The 16,925-nt window shown below is 33.3% G+C and overlaps 1 protein-coding gene across 3 annotated transcripts; it reads left to right on the top strand.

Annotated features, from left to right (window-relative positions):
* Positions 1-1,187: 1,187 nt before the first annotated feature.
* Positions 1,188-15,892, top strand: FAIM2_2 (Fas apoptotic inhibitory molecule 2). Of its 3 annotated transcripts, none has more exons than XM_051212395.1 (9): positions 1,188-1,298; positions 6,377-6,440; positions 6,482-6,551; positions 6,661-6,725; positions 6,783-6,836; positions 9,220-9,310; positions 10,764-10,994; positions 12,101-12,148; positions 15,364-15,892. In XM_051212395.1, the coding sequence occupies exons 2-9, from the start codon at positions 6,391-6,393 to the stop codon at positions 15,637-15,639; spliced, it is 885 nt and encodes a 294-aa protein (XP_051072578.1). In that variant the 5' UTR covers positions 1,188-1,298; positions 6,377-6,390; the 3' UTR covers positions 15,640-15,892. The 3 variants fall into 3 exon arrangements, with proteins under 3 accessions (XP_051072578.1, XP_051072580.1, XP_051072579.1); XM_051212397.1 differs by having other exon boundaries at positions 6,482-6,609; positions 15,364-15,722; XM_051212396.1 differs by lacking the exon at positions 10,764-10,994 and having other exon boundaries at positions 15,364-15,722.
* Positions 15,893-16,925: the final 1,033 nt, after the last annotated feature.

Here is a 16,925-nt window from a genome sequence, read left to right as displayed (position 1 = left end):
TTGCTGAGCTACTGTAAATTAGGTCTAAATAACTACCAAACGCTGTCTGAGTTCTGATTTTTCATCTGAAATAATTCTGCATAAAGTTTTCAAATTTGATGATCTTTTTCCTAGGAATTTTAAATTTAAATATGTTCACGTTCCACATCAGGAGTCAGCGAATTATAAACTTTTTCTATGAAACTGTGGTGTACTACTGATCTTGACAGATATAAGTAGTATGTAACATCAATCAAAAGTGAAATGCCTGGAGGCATAAGGTTAAGAAGATCAACGAAATGAGAACGAAAACAAAGAATGATTGTTGTGGGATCGAACAAACAATGAAGTCTGAGACGATTAACTGATATTTGAAAAAGGAAAAGTCAAGTTTGAGACAACTGATTGATATTTTGTAAACTAACTATTTACTGTATTGTTCACAGATTTTACTAAGATGTTCTGTAAGTTTGTATCTAAAATACATTTCATTGTCTCCATTTGTGTTTCTATTCACTAAAAAAACTACTTATTATATTAAATTCAATTGGTATTGTTTACTTTATACTTCCCATTGACGTTTAGGACTGCAATCGGTCAGTCTCTTATTGGCAACTGTTCATACTGTGCGTAATGCCTTAATTCACGCATTAATGCGTAATGGATAATGGTTAGTAGTGGAATCTAGTTTGACGCGCGTTTCGTCCTATTTGGGCAATACACACAATATGCACAGTTGCCATTCAGAGACTGATCATTTGCAGCCTTAAACATCAATGAGAAGATTTAAATAAAGAATACCAAGTGAATTTAAACTTAAAACCATTACACAAGCAAATAGCTGTCAGGACTCAGTAACTAATTGGATGGCGTAATGACTTTTGAAGCGAACAGTACTAGGTTTGAGTTTCAGAGTGAAGTTCAACTCTAAGATGCAAGTACATCTATCTGATGAGTCTCAAATAGGACGAAACGCGCGTCCTCGGTTCCACTGCTTATAATATTTATTATATTGCATAATGCTCATTAAATAATTAAGTCCGTTTAGGATGAAACGATGTATGAACTAGATCTTCACGTAATTAGATAAAACAATTTTTGGACTTTGGAAATCTCCATCGAATATTGAATTGAATCAATGAAAAAGGCTTATCAATCAGAAACAATTGAAATGAAAATAAATCATAAAAGTTCAAAGATTGAGATCATTTTAATATACATAGATTAATAGATTTTAATTTATTAATTCATAATTAATTTGTATTGCGTAATTTATAAAAGTCTGATAACCATTTACATTAACCAAACTAAGGTATTAAGTAAGTCTCATTCTATTTATTTACATTATTATAGTGATCTGTAATGTATAGATTTTTCCAAATTGAACTCACTTTCATCCAGCTTATGATAGATTTATGACTGTCGTAAATGAAAAAGAAAAGATAAGTGTTGAATCAGTTTGAGATTGATTAGTAGAAACGATTGTGATGAGTTTGTTTTTGTTAATCAATCACCTCAATAACTGTTATGATATAAATCTCAATGCTGTTTGAAATCAGAAGGTAATGAGAAGCAGCGACTACAGTTTATTTTGGTTAAGACTTTTTATTAACTCACTTAACAGACAATGTTATTAGAACAGTAACAATTCGTCTATTTCTTTGTACCGTTATGATCACTAGATCACATGACAGACTCGAGCTAAAATGTTGATCGGTTAAATATCACTCGATGATTCATCCTCCTCCTCCTCATGTATATATGTACTCAAATCCTATTATTAGTCTTTGCTTTGCCGTACTGAACCCTTGTGCAATTTGACTATAAATTTGCTTATGTATTTGCTCATATACACATATTCGCCTCTCTGTTTCAAATGAGCTTGGTGTGCTTATAGCTTTGTGATCTGCGCTATCAGCTAATAAACTGTATTTGCTGCTTCTAATCACCTTCTGATTTCAAACAGCATTGAGATTTATATCATAACAGTTATCGAGGTAATTGATTAACAAAGTAAAGCCATTACACTAGTACTGAACAATATATATATTTATAAACATTTTTCATGAAATATATTGTACATTTTCATATTTATACTCTTGAATGTGAGGATCCAACTAGTATCATAGGCTAGACAACATGATATAGGTTACTACATTTTGAGTTGTATATTTAAATATCTTAGTCATCAACTGCCACTTCAACGGCTAAATAGGGATATTATGGTTTAACTCATTCTTTTATTGATTAAAGTATTCTAGAAAGTAGTACGACTTAGATATCAAGTTAATATTAACAGTTGAAGCGAAGACTTCATGTTAAATAGCTTTAAAAGTCACATTTATAATGGGTAAATATTATGTATTATGCTCAAAAACTAACATTGTGTTATAACTCACGTGACAACCATTTTTTTTTACCTGATCATGGAATCTAATATTTTGTGTTAATAAACAAAATGTAGTTATCATAATTACTGGCTAAAACAAAGGATTATGTTTTCAATACAAACAAGATTAGTTATCAGTAAAGTTGGATAGTGGCTAGCAGCGGAATCCAGGACGCGCGTTTCGTCCTGTTTGGGACTCATCAGCCGGATGTACCTGCATCCCAGAGTTGATGTTCACTCTGGGACTCCAACTCAGTACCGTTCGCTTCAAACGCCATCGCTTTATCCACTTAGATACTGAGTTCTGATAGCCACTTGCTTGTGCAATGGGGTGAATTTAAATTCACTTGGTATTGTTTTGCTTGAATCTTCCCATTGATGTTTTTAGGACTGAAATTGATCAGTCTCTTATGCCAATAAGAGAATGATCAATTTCAGATTAGTTATTGCTTGTATATCTTAAGTCCTACAATGGTAAATTAATAGTTATTGAATTCTAATTCACAACATAAGGCATTGCGGTCGATCAAAAATTGTATTAATTCAAAAGTGTGACAATGAAGTTATTACGTCCAAAAGTTAGTGTTATAATATACTAATTATAATTTATAAAGTTATGGGACGTTACTTAAATTGGAAGGTTTTGGTGTGTTCGGATTGTATTTGGTACCATAATCCACAATTATAGATAATTAATAATTCCAATGAGGTTGTTGTGATTCCAGTCATATAGCCACACATAGAATATAATGGAAATATGACTGTAGTCTATAAATGTAGATAATAGATATTTCAAAGTTCAGTTATCACAACGAAAGGCAATGGAGAACAAAGGTGACATGTGTGTAATAGTGTATTTACGATCAGTTAACAATGTGCATCATGCTATGAGCAATTCAAAATGGAAAAGAGTGAGTTCAAGGTCATGCACTTCAACAACTTTCACACTCATTTTGTAATAAATGTACAAACTGTGAAAATGAACAAAATAAATGTTAATCATATCAAAAACTATTCACAAAAATAGTCTATCTGAAGTTTATACTGATAATGTCGTTCAGAAGAACAATGAAAGCTTCACAACTAAACCATCCAGCTCAGAGAATAAAACTCCATCAACAAAATAAGTTTGTCGTGCTTATCTCCACAGCATACATCTATGATTTTTAATTGATTTAGTTAATGTATTCTGTCAAAAATATTTAATGGCACATTGAATAACGTTTAAATTCATGTAAATTGTTAGTGTTTTTTAAGCGAGTTAGTTTTCTACGGGATGGGGTCGCTACCCCATGCCCAACCCTCCTCCTTCATCCAGGCTTAGAACCATCAGTAGCCCCCGGAGGGACTCCAGGCGGAAAGAACAAACCAAATCATAGTGGAGGAAGAAATTAGGAAGAAGCGCTGGAAGTGGATAGGACACACATTGAGGAAAGCACCCAACTGCGTCACAAGACAAGCTGTTACATGGAATCCTCAAGGTCAAAGGAAAAGAGGAAGACAAAAGAACACATTACACCGGGAAATGGAGATAGACATGAGAAAAATGAACAAGAATTGGATGGAGTTAGGAAAGAAGGCCCAGGACAGAGTGAGTTGGAGAATGCTGGTCGGTGGCCTATACTCCATTAGGAGTAACAGGCGTAATCAATCAATCAATAATGTGATAGTTCAAAGGTTATATATGTAATAAGGGAAAAGAAAAATCACAGCATGGTAGTTGGTTACTCTATTCTACTCGATGATATGTGTATGTATTTCCCAGTGATAGTCGTCTAGAATTCAATTTATCATCCAGCTAATTCCTATATGACAATTTATTAATCTCGAAACCGGACAAAGGACATGGGATAGTACTCATGGATAAAAATGACTACATAAACAAAATGAAAGCCCTTCTAAATGATAAAAGCAAATTTCAGAAACTGGCTGTGAAAAACGACATAGCAGACAAGATCGAAAAACAACTAACTGATTCACTGAAAGAAATTAAACAGCGAGGTTTTATTTCAGAAAAGATGTTCGAAATGTTGAAACCTACAGGAACAATTACACTAAGACTATATGGCCTACCGAAAATACACAAAAGTGGCTTGCCCCTTAGACCAGTATTAGATATGAATAACTCAGCGTATCATAATTTAGCAAAATGGTCGGTGCAAATTCTTCAACCATTACACAAAGAAATTGTCAGACATAGTGTCAAAGACTCCTTTGAATTTGTGGAGAACATAAAAAATCTATCAGTCAAAAATAAATTCATGATATCACTTGACGTATCATCATTATTCACTAATATTCCACTACTCGAAACGGTTGAATATATTTGCAATGAACTAATGGCGAGACGCATAGAAACCCCGATTCCCGCATGCGCGATAAAACAGTTAATTTTTAGATGCACTATGAACGTCCAATTCAGATTTGACAATGAATACTATAGACAACTAGATGGAGTCGCCATGGGATCACCATTGGGCCCTCTACTGGCTAATATTTTCCTTGCAAAACTGGAAAATGGACCACTTAAAAGTACAATTACCCATTTACCAACTTATTATCGCTATATAGATGATACCTTCATAGTATTAGAAAAAGAAAATGATAAGCACAATTTACTTAATATATTTAATAACGTTCACCCATCAATTAACTTTACATCAGAAGATGAACAAAATAATAGCATATCTTTTCTAGATGTCCAACTAACTAGAAGAACAGACGGAACTATAAAAAGAAGAGTACACAGAAAGTCAGCAGCTGGTCAATACACTCATTTCCACCGTGCAGTTCCGATGAGATACAAAAGGAACTTAATAAAGATCTTGACACATCGGGCTAGAATGATCTGCTCTGAAGACACTATTGAAGATTAATTGAACAATATTCGGAACCTACTCAGTCTGAATGGGTACCCAATGAAATTCATCGAAAAACATATGACGGAGAAGAAAACAAGGACGAAAATACCCACTGTCCCCAAGAAGGTATTATTCATAAAACTACAATTCATAAACGACACCATTGAAGAAGTCATGACTCAGAAACTAAGAAGAGCGGTACAAAAAACATTTAATGCTGCCAAATTAAATGTCATCTTCTACAACCACCCGAAAATAAGAACATCCATTAAAGACAGACTGCCAGAATTCGCCAAATCTATGTGTATCTATCGTTTCAACTGCTCCTGTGGAGCCAGTTACATAGGGCGTACAATTCGACAGGTCCGTCACCGCATTACAGAACATCATCCAACATGGCTAAGCAAAGGACAGGTGAAAGTGATTAAAAGTTCTATTCTCTCTCACTTGGTTGACACAGGTCATCAAGTCGAAGTGAATAAAGCTTTTAAGGTTATCTACAATATTCCATCAAATCTACCACATGGTTTACGAGTGCGCCTTTTGCACATTGCGGAAGCCATCGCAATCCATGTTCACAAACCTGACCTTTGCATCCAAAAGAAATTCGTACAACCACTTTCTCTACCCTCGCCTTCAGTATAACATTTCCGTCAGAAGAACTATTTTTCATACTTCTTCCATTTTTTATTTTAATTTTAAAATTTTTGTAATTTTGTTTCTATCGCTTTTGAGCCTTATAACTTCTCAACATTCATCTCTTGATTCTTACTTCACTACTATCCTATTGACCATCTGGTAAAATTCTATTCCTTCTTTGTTTCTTATATTACGCAACATAGCAACTTCTTGATTACTTTGAATATTAATAATCCTCTCTCTTCCAATTACTGAATGTTAATTTAAATGTCATTATGTAATTATTACGTAACGTATCCACTCGATGAGTATTATATTATTATTGTAAAACGTATATATATTAGTGTAGAGCCATGATGAAAAACTAATTGAAAAGAAATTTCTTCGCTCAATTCGTTCCTTCTTTATTTACCAAATGGCAAAATGGGAATTTTCACTATAATTCCTATATGTATGTATAAAGCCTATTGTGCCTCAGTTTTCTATTGTTTTTCTTTTTCTTTTCAAGTATTCAGTGACAAAATGCTTATGAATTTAGAATACGAGACAAAACAAAAGCAATTTGATAAACAGTAAATACATACATTCTATATTACTATATATGCATCGCTAGTAATCATAGTAATAATAGTCATGATGGTATACACAATGAAGGAACAGATCGGAAACGTTTTTATATCAAGGTAACATATATTTTTTCAATGTACTCACATTGATCCATTCATGATTGGATAAGAAAAAGTAATAAAAACAAATGGGATATTGTTGTCTTTCTATTTATTTTTTTTCTAGGTTCTTATTGTATTTCTTTCTCAAGTATTTCTATTGAATTTAGTATTCTACATCTTTGATTATATGTAAGTGCCATTTGAATTAACAAAGAATGAATCTATTGAATTGTCAATTTATTTTAGGCCAGTATTAAATCAATGGATTGGACAACATATATGGTCAATGTATTTGTTATGGTATGAATGATTGGATTGTTTTGTTTAACTTTAGTTATACTTGATTGACTATCTGATCATGATTCAGATCCTTGACGAGGGTGTTATAATAGAATCTGACAAAAGTGAATGTTAGGCTTTTAATACAATTTACCTTGATTATTTGAATACATGAAGTTAATTATTAATAAAAGAGATGTTATTAGTCTGAATGTAAAGTGAATTTGTTTGAACAGAAATGTATGCGTAGAAAAGATCAGTGAATGAGAATGGTGTAGAAATAAGCATTCGTCGTGCATGACAGTCATGTACTTTTGGCTAGTTAAATTCAATAAGACCAAATAGGTTGATATCAAATGTTGAGTATCTACGGAAATATTTTTTTTCTAATCAGTGATTTACCACAATTAACTCTTACTACGAACATCAAATTCACCAAAATCGAAGATAGATTTTACTGTCGAGTACCATCTAGCACTAAATTTATTATCTACGGTCTTCTACTGATTGCCGACATGAAAGAACATCGCGATGCTGACTAATATGTTTATTTTATTCATTTATTTAAACACATAAATATTGGCACAAACGGGCACCGAATACATATGCACCACACAAGTCGCCAGGGTGCCCAAACCGAAACAGGTGGTTTTCTTAGGGGCCACAGCCTGAGCCTTCGACCTAAAAGTCTTATCGACAAGACAGTGGAGTAACGTTAGGAGATGCAATCCCATGATAGACGGTGACCGACAATTGGTTCATACGCGTTTTATTCCCATGTACAAAGTTGGTTTAGAATCAAGGTTTTCCAACCCCCCACCAAGTGGATCCTCCATATCGACCAACTCGGTTAAAGCGATGGACATCCGCTTTTCGTCCTATGGATTTCGTAAACAACACCCCCAATCGCGAGAAGGCAGGGCGATCACATTCTAAATTGATCAGTATGATTAGATCAAGGCTAAGGACAAGAGAATGTGACACTAATTAGTACTCAGTAATCAATTTATTTAATGATTTATTCATAATAATAACTAGAAATCCGTATTATTTCCGTTCACAATTTATTGTTTGTGAGTTATTGTCGTGTTTGAAAAACTGAGCATCACCAATATTTGTAATTCCTCAGTATTTTGTTTTTGTTCTGTCTACACGAGAAAAAAATGTAATTATTTAGCTAGAAAACTCATTAACGTCCCTCTCAATATTGATTTTTGGGTCAGCTACCCCTTCACCATAGTAACTTGAAAGCTTCCTACTTTTTGGTGGTGATTTATACAAGCAATTGATATGATATACCAGTATATTCTTTGGTAGCCCTACTTAGTATTTAAACTCCTGAATGATAAGTTTAGGAGACCTATTATTGTCTGAAAATTTACAGTGTTCATTACGATGAATATTATTGGCTGTTGACGTCTGTTATTAAATACTGTTGATTTATTAGAATTGGATTGATCGAATTCTCCTAAATGATTGATCATTCTTGATGGTGCCCTAACTGAATCCATTTTGTTACTTTTGGTTCAACTCTCTGGACATGTCAATAATATATCAGGATGTTCGAACATACGAATCCGATTCAGTTATAATAAATAGGTTTGCTAATGCTTAACACAATCAGTCATGAAAATTGAGAAGTCAAACAATGCGCAGAAACTTTATATTAAAGAGTGAATCGTTATGGACATTATTTATGCATATGTATATAATAGTAAAGTGATCTAGATAAAAAAATACGTGGTTAGTAAACATGTCTAAATGAGTAGCTTGGCGGATTTAATCTGCCAATGCTTTCGTCTCTCACTTCCATGTAAAGTTAAGACAAAAGTTTAACTGTCTGGAACCATTCGACCTATTATCTGCGTACCTTTCTGAACAGCACTCTCTCGATTTAGTAGATGTGACGGTACGTTAATATTTGTTTTCAGTTGTTCTTTAACTGACAGTTGTTTAATATCATTAGTGGCTTTTGTGGATATCATAATTTTAAGTTGAGATCATGAGTCACTTGAAGCTAGACCACCATATTGTGGGACTCCTCAACATGTCGGCTCACTGGTCTAGGGGCTAAGCGTTTGTGCGCAAGACCGACAGGTCCTGGGTTTGAATCTCGCGAGGTGGGATTGTTGATGAACCCTGCTGAGGAGTCCTACAATAGGACAAAACGGCTGTCCAGTGCTTTCGGGTTTACCACGATGATCTAGCTTCAATTGACTTATGATCTCAAATACTGAAATTACAGTTATTTATTCGTTCACACAAGTTAGATTTGATCTCCACTATTAATAAGCGATCAGTTGAGTTTTAATGTTTTGTAAAACTGTTTTATATTTCATAACTTATATATCAAATATAGTATAATGTCAGAATTGATTATCTGAACATTGCTTATTAATTTTAGTTTATTGAATGGTTATAATGCAGTTATTCTTTTAAAAGTTCCAACTATTGAACGATTCTTCCCTCTTAATGTAATTATTCTGAGTATTTTTGTAAGTATATCTTATAATTTATTTATTTTTCGAAGTGATTTATCCCCGTTTTTCTCTACCATATGGCGAGACTATAATTTATGGACGACCTTTGAGAGACGCTCAAGTGACCTTGAGAGTATTCACCTAATAACTAGGATCAAATGAAGGTTATAAACCAGTATGAAGAATTAGAATTGTGATTTACAATTGATGATTAAAGGTTAGGAATTAGATTTTTGGGTTATCATCACGAATCGACATCAGCTATAGTGCCAAGACACAAGTTAGCCAAATGGATGAGTGAATTTCGCTCCAAAATCCGACACCTTTTATATTATTTCTGATTGGCTCGTCCATTAAATTATAGTCTTGCATACCATGATCCATTTTAAATGAATAATTTAGATGTGAATAACCGTTACTCTGGTTACTCCCTACTCTAATTATAATTAAAAAAAGCAAGTTTATATAAATTTAGGTGATTTTCATCACAGATTAACAATAGTTGATGTACTATTAAAAGCCAGTGAACATTGAAAAGCTGTTTTACTATAGTATATTAATCCTCAAATGTGTGAACTCACAACCGCCTCAGAGATTGAAACTAGGAACTTCAAGTTTCTTAGTGAGAAATTAACCTATGTGTCATTAGGTTGAAATCAAATGATTCACTTTTATAGTTTTTATTAACCAGAGATATAAACTGACATCCGTTTGTGATAGCTATCTCAGTTCAAACATTTACATAAACGTTTATTCAATTAGATCCAATCATTTAGGAATAAATATAGTGAAATAAGTTTCCAACAATTAAACCATCTAATTATTATAAGATTAACAGATGAACCTTAAGTCAGTAAAGCAAATTCAGGAAAAACAATCTGCTGGTAGATAGTCAGTGACTAAAATGAGTTTGTATGCGACTTGTTATTTCAGGATCCTGGAGTCCATGTCTTATAATGGTATGACACCATGGATTTCCAGATGCTGTAGAAAACTATGTATACACCGACTCGTTTCAATCACCATGCATCCGCTCACGTTGTAATACATCTTTATCACATGAAGATGATCAGTAGGACTTTTCTAGTAAAGGCTATAAACCCTTGACCTTATGGGAGGATTTTGAAAGTGAGAGTAGACTATCGCAACCCTTGGACATGTCATGGTGTTTAAGGTAGGTATATATTATACCGGCGAGGTGAATAACAACTATTATGACTCAGTAACCTACTAGACAACACACTGGCATTTGAGATGGCAATCATTGTATTCAAGCTCTGCTGGTGAGATCCCAATCACCTAAGGTACATTCAGCTAACGAATCTCAAATAAGATGAGTAAAATGACTGGTCTTCTAATGCTGGCTACTATACAGACAATAAGTTTATTCGAAACATTGTAATTATATAAGCAATTATATGCATTTCACTGTTTTTTTTTCACTTCTTTTCACAATAACCCATTTTAGACAATCTTCCATTCATCCATTGTGGTCAATATTACATATCAAAATGCTACAGTTGATGATGCTATTTCATTTATTATTGTTTTGTTAACATCAACAGTTCTATTCATCATTACAACAAAATATTCCTATGATATAACAGTCTTTTTCTATCAATATTTCTATGTATTTATAGTACCACTGATAGTTTTACCTATTCTTATTTTGATATTTACTTTCATTGGATTTGAAATAGTAAGTAAACCAGTAATTTTGTGAATATATATATATATATATATATATATATATATATATATATATATATAGCAATCGGGTCAACAAAATATCACCCCTAAAACAGGTCAATCCTGATTCAAGTAGCTCAGTAGTAGTGCTTCTGACTGATTCTAAGTACTGTGAGACCAAATTACACAGGCAGTATTAGTCCTCTGAAGTTTTCCGGTACATTTTACTGATGAGTAATGTCTAGAGCGATATGGTAGTTTATGAGTTTTTACCTTCGATTATTTTTCATAAAACGAAATATTCGTTCTATTCTTATTGAACGTGTAGGCATCATGAAGACACTAAGAAATTGAATGATAACTTTATTATTGGTTTTTAGTAATCACTTATTATTATTATCATCTTGTATTAGTTGTTTGAATATTCCCATTAATGTTAAGAACTTCAGTAGATTGGTCTCAAATTGGTATATGTGTGCATTCTGAGCGGATCCCCTCGATGTTGGCATCAAAAGCATTTTAAGCAGGGATGGATGGTAGCTAGCAGTTTAATTCAGAACGAGCGTTTTGTTCTATTTGGGATTCGTCAGCTGGATGTATTTGGATTCCAGAGTTGATGTTCGGTCAGGATTTGAATCTAGTATCGTTCGCTACAAACACCATCGTTTTATCAACGTAGCTTCTGAATCCAGATAGCCAGTAGTTTGTGCAATGTAGTGAAGTTTAAATTCATTTTGTATCGTTCGTTTGAATCTTCCCATTGATGTTTAGGACTGCAATTGGACTCGGTAGCTGAGTGAATAACATGAAGCGAACGGTACTAGGTTTGAGTCCCAGAGTGAACATCAACTCTAAGATGAAGATACATCCGGCTGACGAGTCCCAAATACGATGAAACGCGCGTCCTAGATTCCACTACTTTCCACCATCCATCTCTGCCTATTATTATTATTATCATCATCATCATTTAGTTCGTTGGTTTTACAACACTAGAATAATTAGAAATATTCCATAAAATACTAATACCCACCGCCCCGAAATGTTTACTTTTTGAAAACAACATCTTCAATTTTAATTCATTGCTCTTAATTTATTATTTTGTTTTAATTATAACAGTTAACGAGTAAATTGTTCATGGTATTCACTTTTATACACTTTCAATTTGTAAGTTTTCATTGATTTAACTTATGATTCAAAATGTTTATTCATTTATGTAATATTCTTAGCTTAGAGATATCAAAATGATTGGGGTTACATATGTAAATAATTGAATGTGGACTTAAGAGAGTTGTGGTTGCATATTTCTATGTTCCATACCAAGACAAAAGGAATTTGCTGGCTTTAAATTGTTGTCATTCCATATTACTTACTTACTTACGCTAGTTACACCTCGTAGAGGAGCATAGGCCGCTCATCAGCATTCTTCATCAAACCCTGTCCTGGGTAATCCTTTCCAGCTCTTTTCGGTTGTTATTCATCCTTTTCATATCTGCTTCTATTTCCCGACGAAATGTGTTCTTTGGCCTTCGTCTTTTCCTCTTCCCTTGACGATTCCAAGTTGGGGCTTGCCTAGTGATGCAGTTTGGTGATTTGCGTCATGTATATCCTATCCATTTCCACAGTCTTTTCCTAATTTCCCCATCAACTGGAAGCTAGTTTGTTCTCTCGTCATTCCATATAGTCTTCAAAAGTTCAAGTATATCCGCGAATCGACCGCACATGTAAAACTAGGAAAAGAAATGTGATGCTTATGATTTTAAGTAGTATTAATAGACAGGGATCTTTGGATTTGTTTTTTGTTCTCACTCTTATTAGATTTCATGGGATACCAGTGGCTTAGACGAAACTAATATTTGTTAGTTGACTAGAACTCGTGACACAGTATCGATTGTCTCTTGTGATTTACCATTAAAAAGCGTTTACTCACATAGAAATCTGATTTGTGGTATTTTATTGGCACTGGAGATTGAAGAGCAGGATATGTTTATTTCATTAAATATTCTTGAAAGAAACAAATTTCTCGTGTCTAGATATCGTTGCACCAAAAAGGTTCACCGTAGGATAATGATTAGCGTTTAGTTTACAAAACCTCCTATATGAACAGAAATTACCATCAAACTCTTATGTTAATGCTTTTCAATTACTTACTTAAGCCTGTTACTCCTAATGGAGCATAGGCTGCAGACCAGCATTCTCCAACCCACTCTGTCCTGAGCCTTCCTTTCCAATTTCATCAAATTCTTATTCATTTTCTCATGTCTATCTCCATTTTCCGGCGTAATGTGTTCTTCAGTCTTCCTCTTTTCCTTTGGCCTTGAGCAGTTCAAGTTAAGGCTTACCTTGTGATGTAGTTGTGTGCATTCTTCTACAAATTATCGACATTTATCTTAGGGACAATATGTTTTTTGTAATTTTCTGATTAACGTTATCTAAATCTTTTAAATGGATGTCTTAGAAATAGTAATTTGATCAATAATCAGGATAACGATTTTGTACTAACAGTCATTATATGTAGTTAGCTTTTCATTATGAAAGTAGTTATCAAATGTAATCACATTCAGTTTTGTACATATTCCTAATATGCAATTTGTTACATGACAAAGAATCACCTTGTCAAATGAAGTACAGTGAAATATGTAAGTATACTAGTCAGTATTCAAGTTCTACAGTTATAGAAAGTCATAAGATCGGAGACAGATTGACTAAAAAGCGTGCTCTCAAAGAACACAGTTTACATTTTCATAAGTGGTATCCAGGATTATATCAATTTCTAAACTTATACGAAATCGTAACATTTAACTGTTCACTTTTCAAATGATCAATTAGACCTAATCGGTGACAATTTACACAATGTCTTTTTCGTAACTAGAAAATTTCCGATTGAATAATTCTAAAATGATATCATACTACTTAATTTGGATCAAAGTACAATGTTCAATTTATAGTAAAAGTAGGAAGGGCTATGATGTGGTGAATGGGTTTGTTTATTTATTTATCATCCAGAAAAAATAGAGCGTAGCCGATTGTTGTGTTTACCTAAAGAAATCAGTGCTCTTATCTGTGTCAAATAATTTGGGAGGGAATTTTCAATATATTTTATATGAGAAACAGTAGATGTATTATAAGCAAAGATGGATAATGGTTAGCAGTGGAATCCAGGATGCTCCATTCGTCTTATTTAGGACTTGTTAGCTGAATTACCTGCATTCCAAAGTTGATGTTCACTCTGGAACTCGAACATAGTACCATTCGTTTCAAACACCATCGTGTTATCCACTTAACTACTGAGTCCTGATAACCACTTGCTTGTTCAATACCAGGTGAAACAGTAGACGTATTTTGATATAATGGAGAAGATTTGTAGTCCAGATGAATGATTGTAGTATGAGTAAAGATGGAAACTCATTGACCAAATCATATAGCTCAGAGAGCGGAGCCTTATGATTATCGCTTCAGAAATAGTGTTGATAAGTAATTGTAACTGTTTTGAAGGAAGAAACATCAATTAATATGTTTTCGATTTGTAATACTTATGGAAAATTAATGGATAATTATACACTTACGAAAGGTAGACATCCTTGGTGAAGATGTGATATATTATAATAGTTTTAGTGTAAAGCAAGAAGTGAATTCATAAGTTCACATTTTGATTATACTATGCACAACTACCTTCAATTTCAATATTTATCTAAAATGTTATGGAATTTTCCGATTGAAGTTTTATTTTGAGTGATATGCAAGAATGAACGAAATCAATACAATTCACTTCGCAAAAGAAGTAAATAAAAAAAGTCAAGTATTCTGTCAATTCTAGTTGACTGATAAAAACTATTACTTCATCTGAATGTTCACTTTCAACAATATAATAATAGTAAACATTGTCATGAAATCTAAACATTCTAGACTAAGTCACTTCAGAAAGAAGACACAATTGTAAACCTTCAAACTAGGATAAGATCAATAGGCTTTTGATGATCACCAGTTTTATAGTTGATATCAGTTCATGATAAAATTCAGTTTAACTTTGTTAATCTAATTCTAATAATTTTCTATCATTAAAAACAAACGTGAATCATACAACTAATTCATGACAGTTTTTTCACTGGTTGAAATCATGAGTCAATTGAAGCTAGACCACCATGGAAAACCTGGAAGCACTGAATGGCCGTTTCGTCCTAGTATGGGACTCCTCAACAGTGCGCATCCATGATCCCGCCCCTTGCGAGATTCGAACCCAGGACCTTCCAGGTTTTCCATGGTGGTCTAGCTTCAATTGACACATGATTTCAACCAGTGAAATTTCTAAAAATCTCCTAAGAACCCCTCTGATAGTCAGTTTTTTGTTTTGTTTTTTTTGTTTTGCTTTTTTTTCAACGTAGTTCACAATCATCACAGCTCAAACACTTCAAGGTGGTCATGATGTTGAAGTAGAAATAGAAGATTATGTTCTAGGATCAATGCAAATGTTCATTGTAATTTTATGTTCATCATTATCATTATCAACATTATTTGAAAGAAATTTCATTGAAGAATATGATTTGTTTAAAACAATATTCTTGATATTCAATATTCCATTAGTATATTTTTCTATATTGGTTAATGAAACTAATCTCAAAAGTAAACTAAATAATCATATGGACCAAATTACTCATTAACATGATACATTACAATATGAAATCATGAAATAAAAAAGTGGTTTTTATGATTTTATTTGCTAATAAATCCTTTCCAATTATCATTTTCTTTCTTTACCCTTTTATACTACTTAATTGATTTGAGGTTGTAAAAACTGTTTATAAGAAAAGAGTTTAAATTAGACAATTAGTTATAATCAGGGGTTTGTGGAGATTTTAGAAACTTCACAGATTGAAATTATGAGTCAATTGAAGCTAGACCACCATGGAAAACCTGGAAGCACTGGAAGGCCATCTCGTCCTAGTATGGGACTCCTAAGCAGTGCGCATCCACGATCCCGCACCTCGCGAGATCCGAACCCAAGACCTATCAGTCTTGCGCCAAGCGCTTAACCAACTAGACCACTGGTATACGGTGGCGCAACTTCGTGGATTGGTGGAAGTTAGACATTACCACAATTGGATTCCGGCTCAGTGGTTCATTTGAATATGTAGTATTTTTAGCAATACTCGACTACAACCTAATGAGATGTTCACTTGAGTTATAGATCTTTTAAGAAAGACAATGGTAGTTACACTGTTAAACCAGTGGAAATTTCCTACCATTAGTTTCTTCAATCCTGAAAGGAAACGAAAAAGAGGCAGGTCGAAGAACACATTGCATTGAGAATAGGAAGCAGATATGAAAAGGATAAATAGTAATTGGAAACAACTGGGAAGGTTTGTCAAGGATAGAGTTGGATAGAGAATGCTGGTGAGTGTTCTATGCACTTCCATTAGGGTAACAGGTGTAAATGAGTAATTAAGTTCCTTCAATAAACTTTCGTAAGAAAGAGACAATCAATATTATATAAAGAAGGGAACTTATAGATTCATAGACTTATAGATTTATCCATTGGAACTCATAGAGAATAGATTATCTTGTTTATCTGATTCTGTTTCAAATCATAACGCCATGGAATTAATTTATCAACCCTAATAAGCGGATTACTTCTTCTTTGAACAGTACTTTTTGACATTTTTTCCCCCTATTTTTTCCACACTGATTTATGGCAAATTGAAATCGTTTAAAATGAGAATAAATCACAGATTTGACTTAACTGGTTAAAAGTTTAAACACCTTCAAAGAATACACCAACAAAAATATTTTTGTACAGCTCAAACTATGGAAATTTGGAATGGTTTAAAGGATAAATGTAGGCTTGAATAATTTAGATTGAAACTGGCAATATATTGTTATTATTAGTGGCTTTATTCAGTGTTATATTTTTGGTACAATATATATATATTCACAGCACAAAGTATTT

The sequence above is a fragment of the Schistosoma haematobium genome, chromosome ZW (assembly GCF_000699445.3).
Source record: "Schistosoma haematobium chromosome ZW, whole genome shotgun sequence".
Lineage (NCBI taxonomy): Eukaryota > Metazoa > Platyhelminthes > Trematoda > Strigeidida > Schistosomatidae > Schistosoma > Schistosoma haematobium.
Note: the sequence above shows the minus strand (reverse complement) of the source record. Positions and strands in the feature narration are given on the sequence as shown.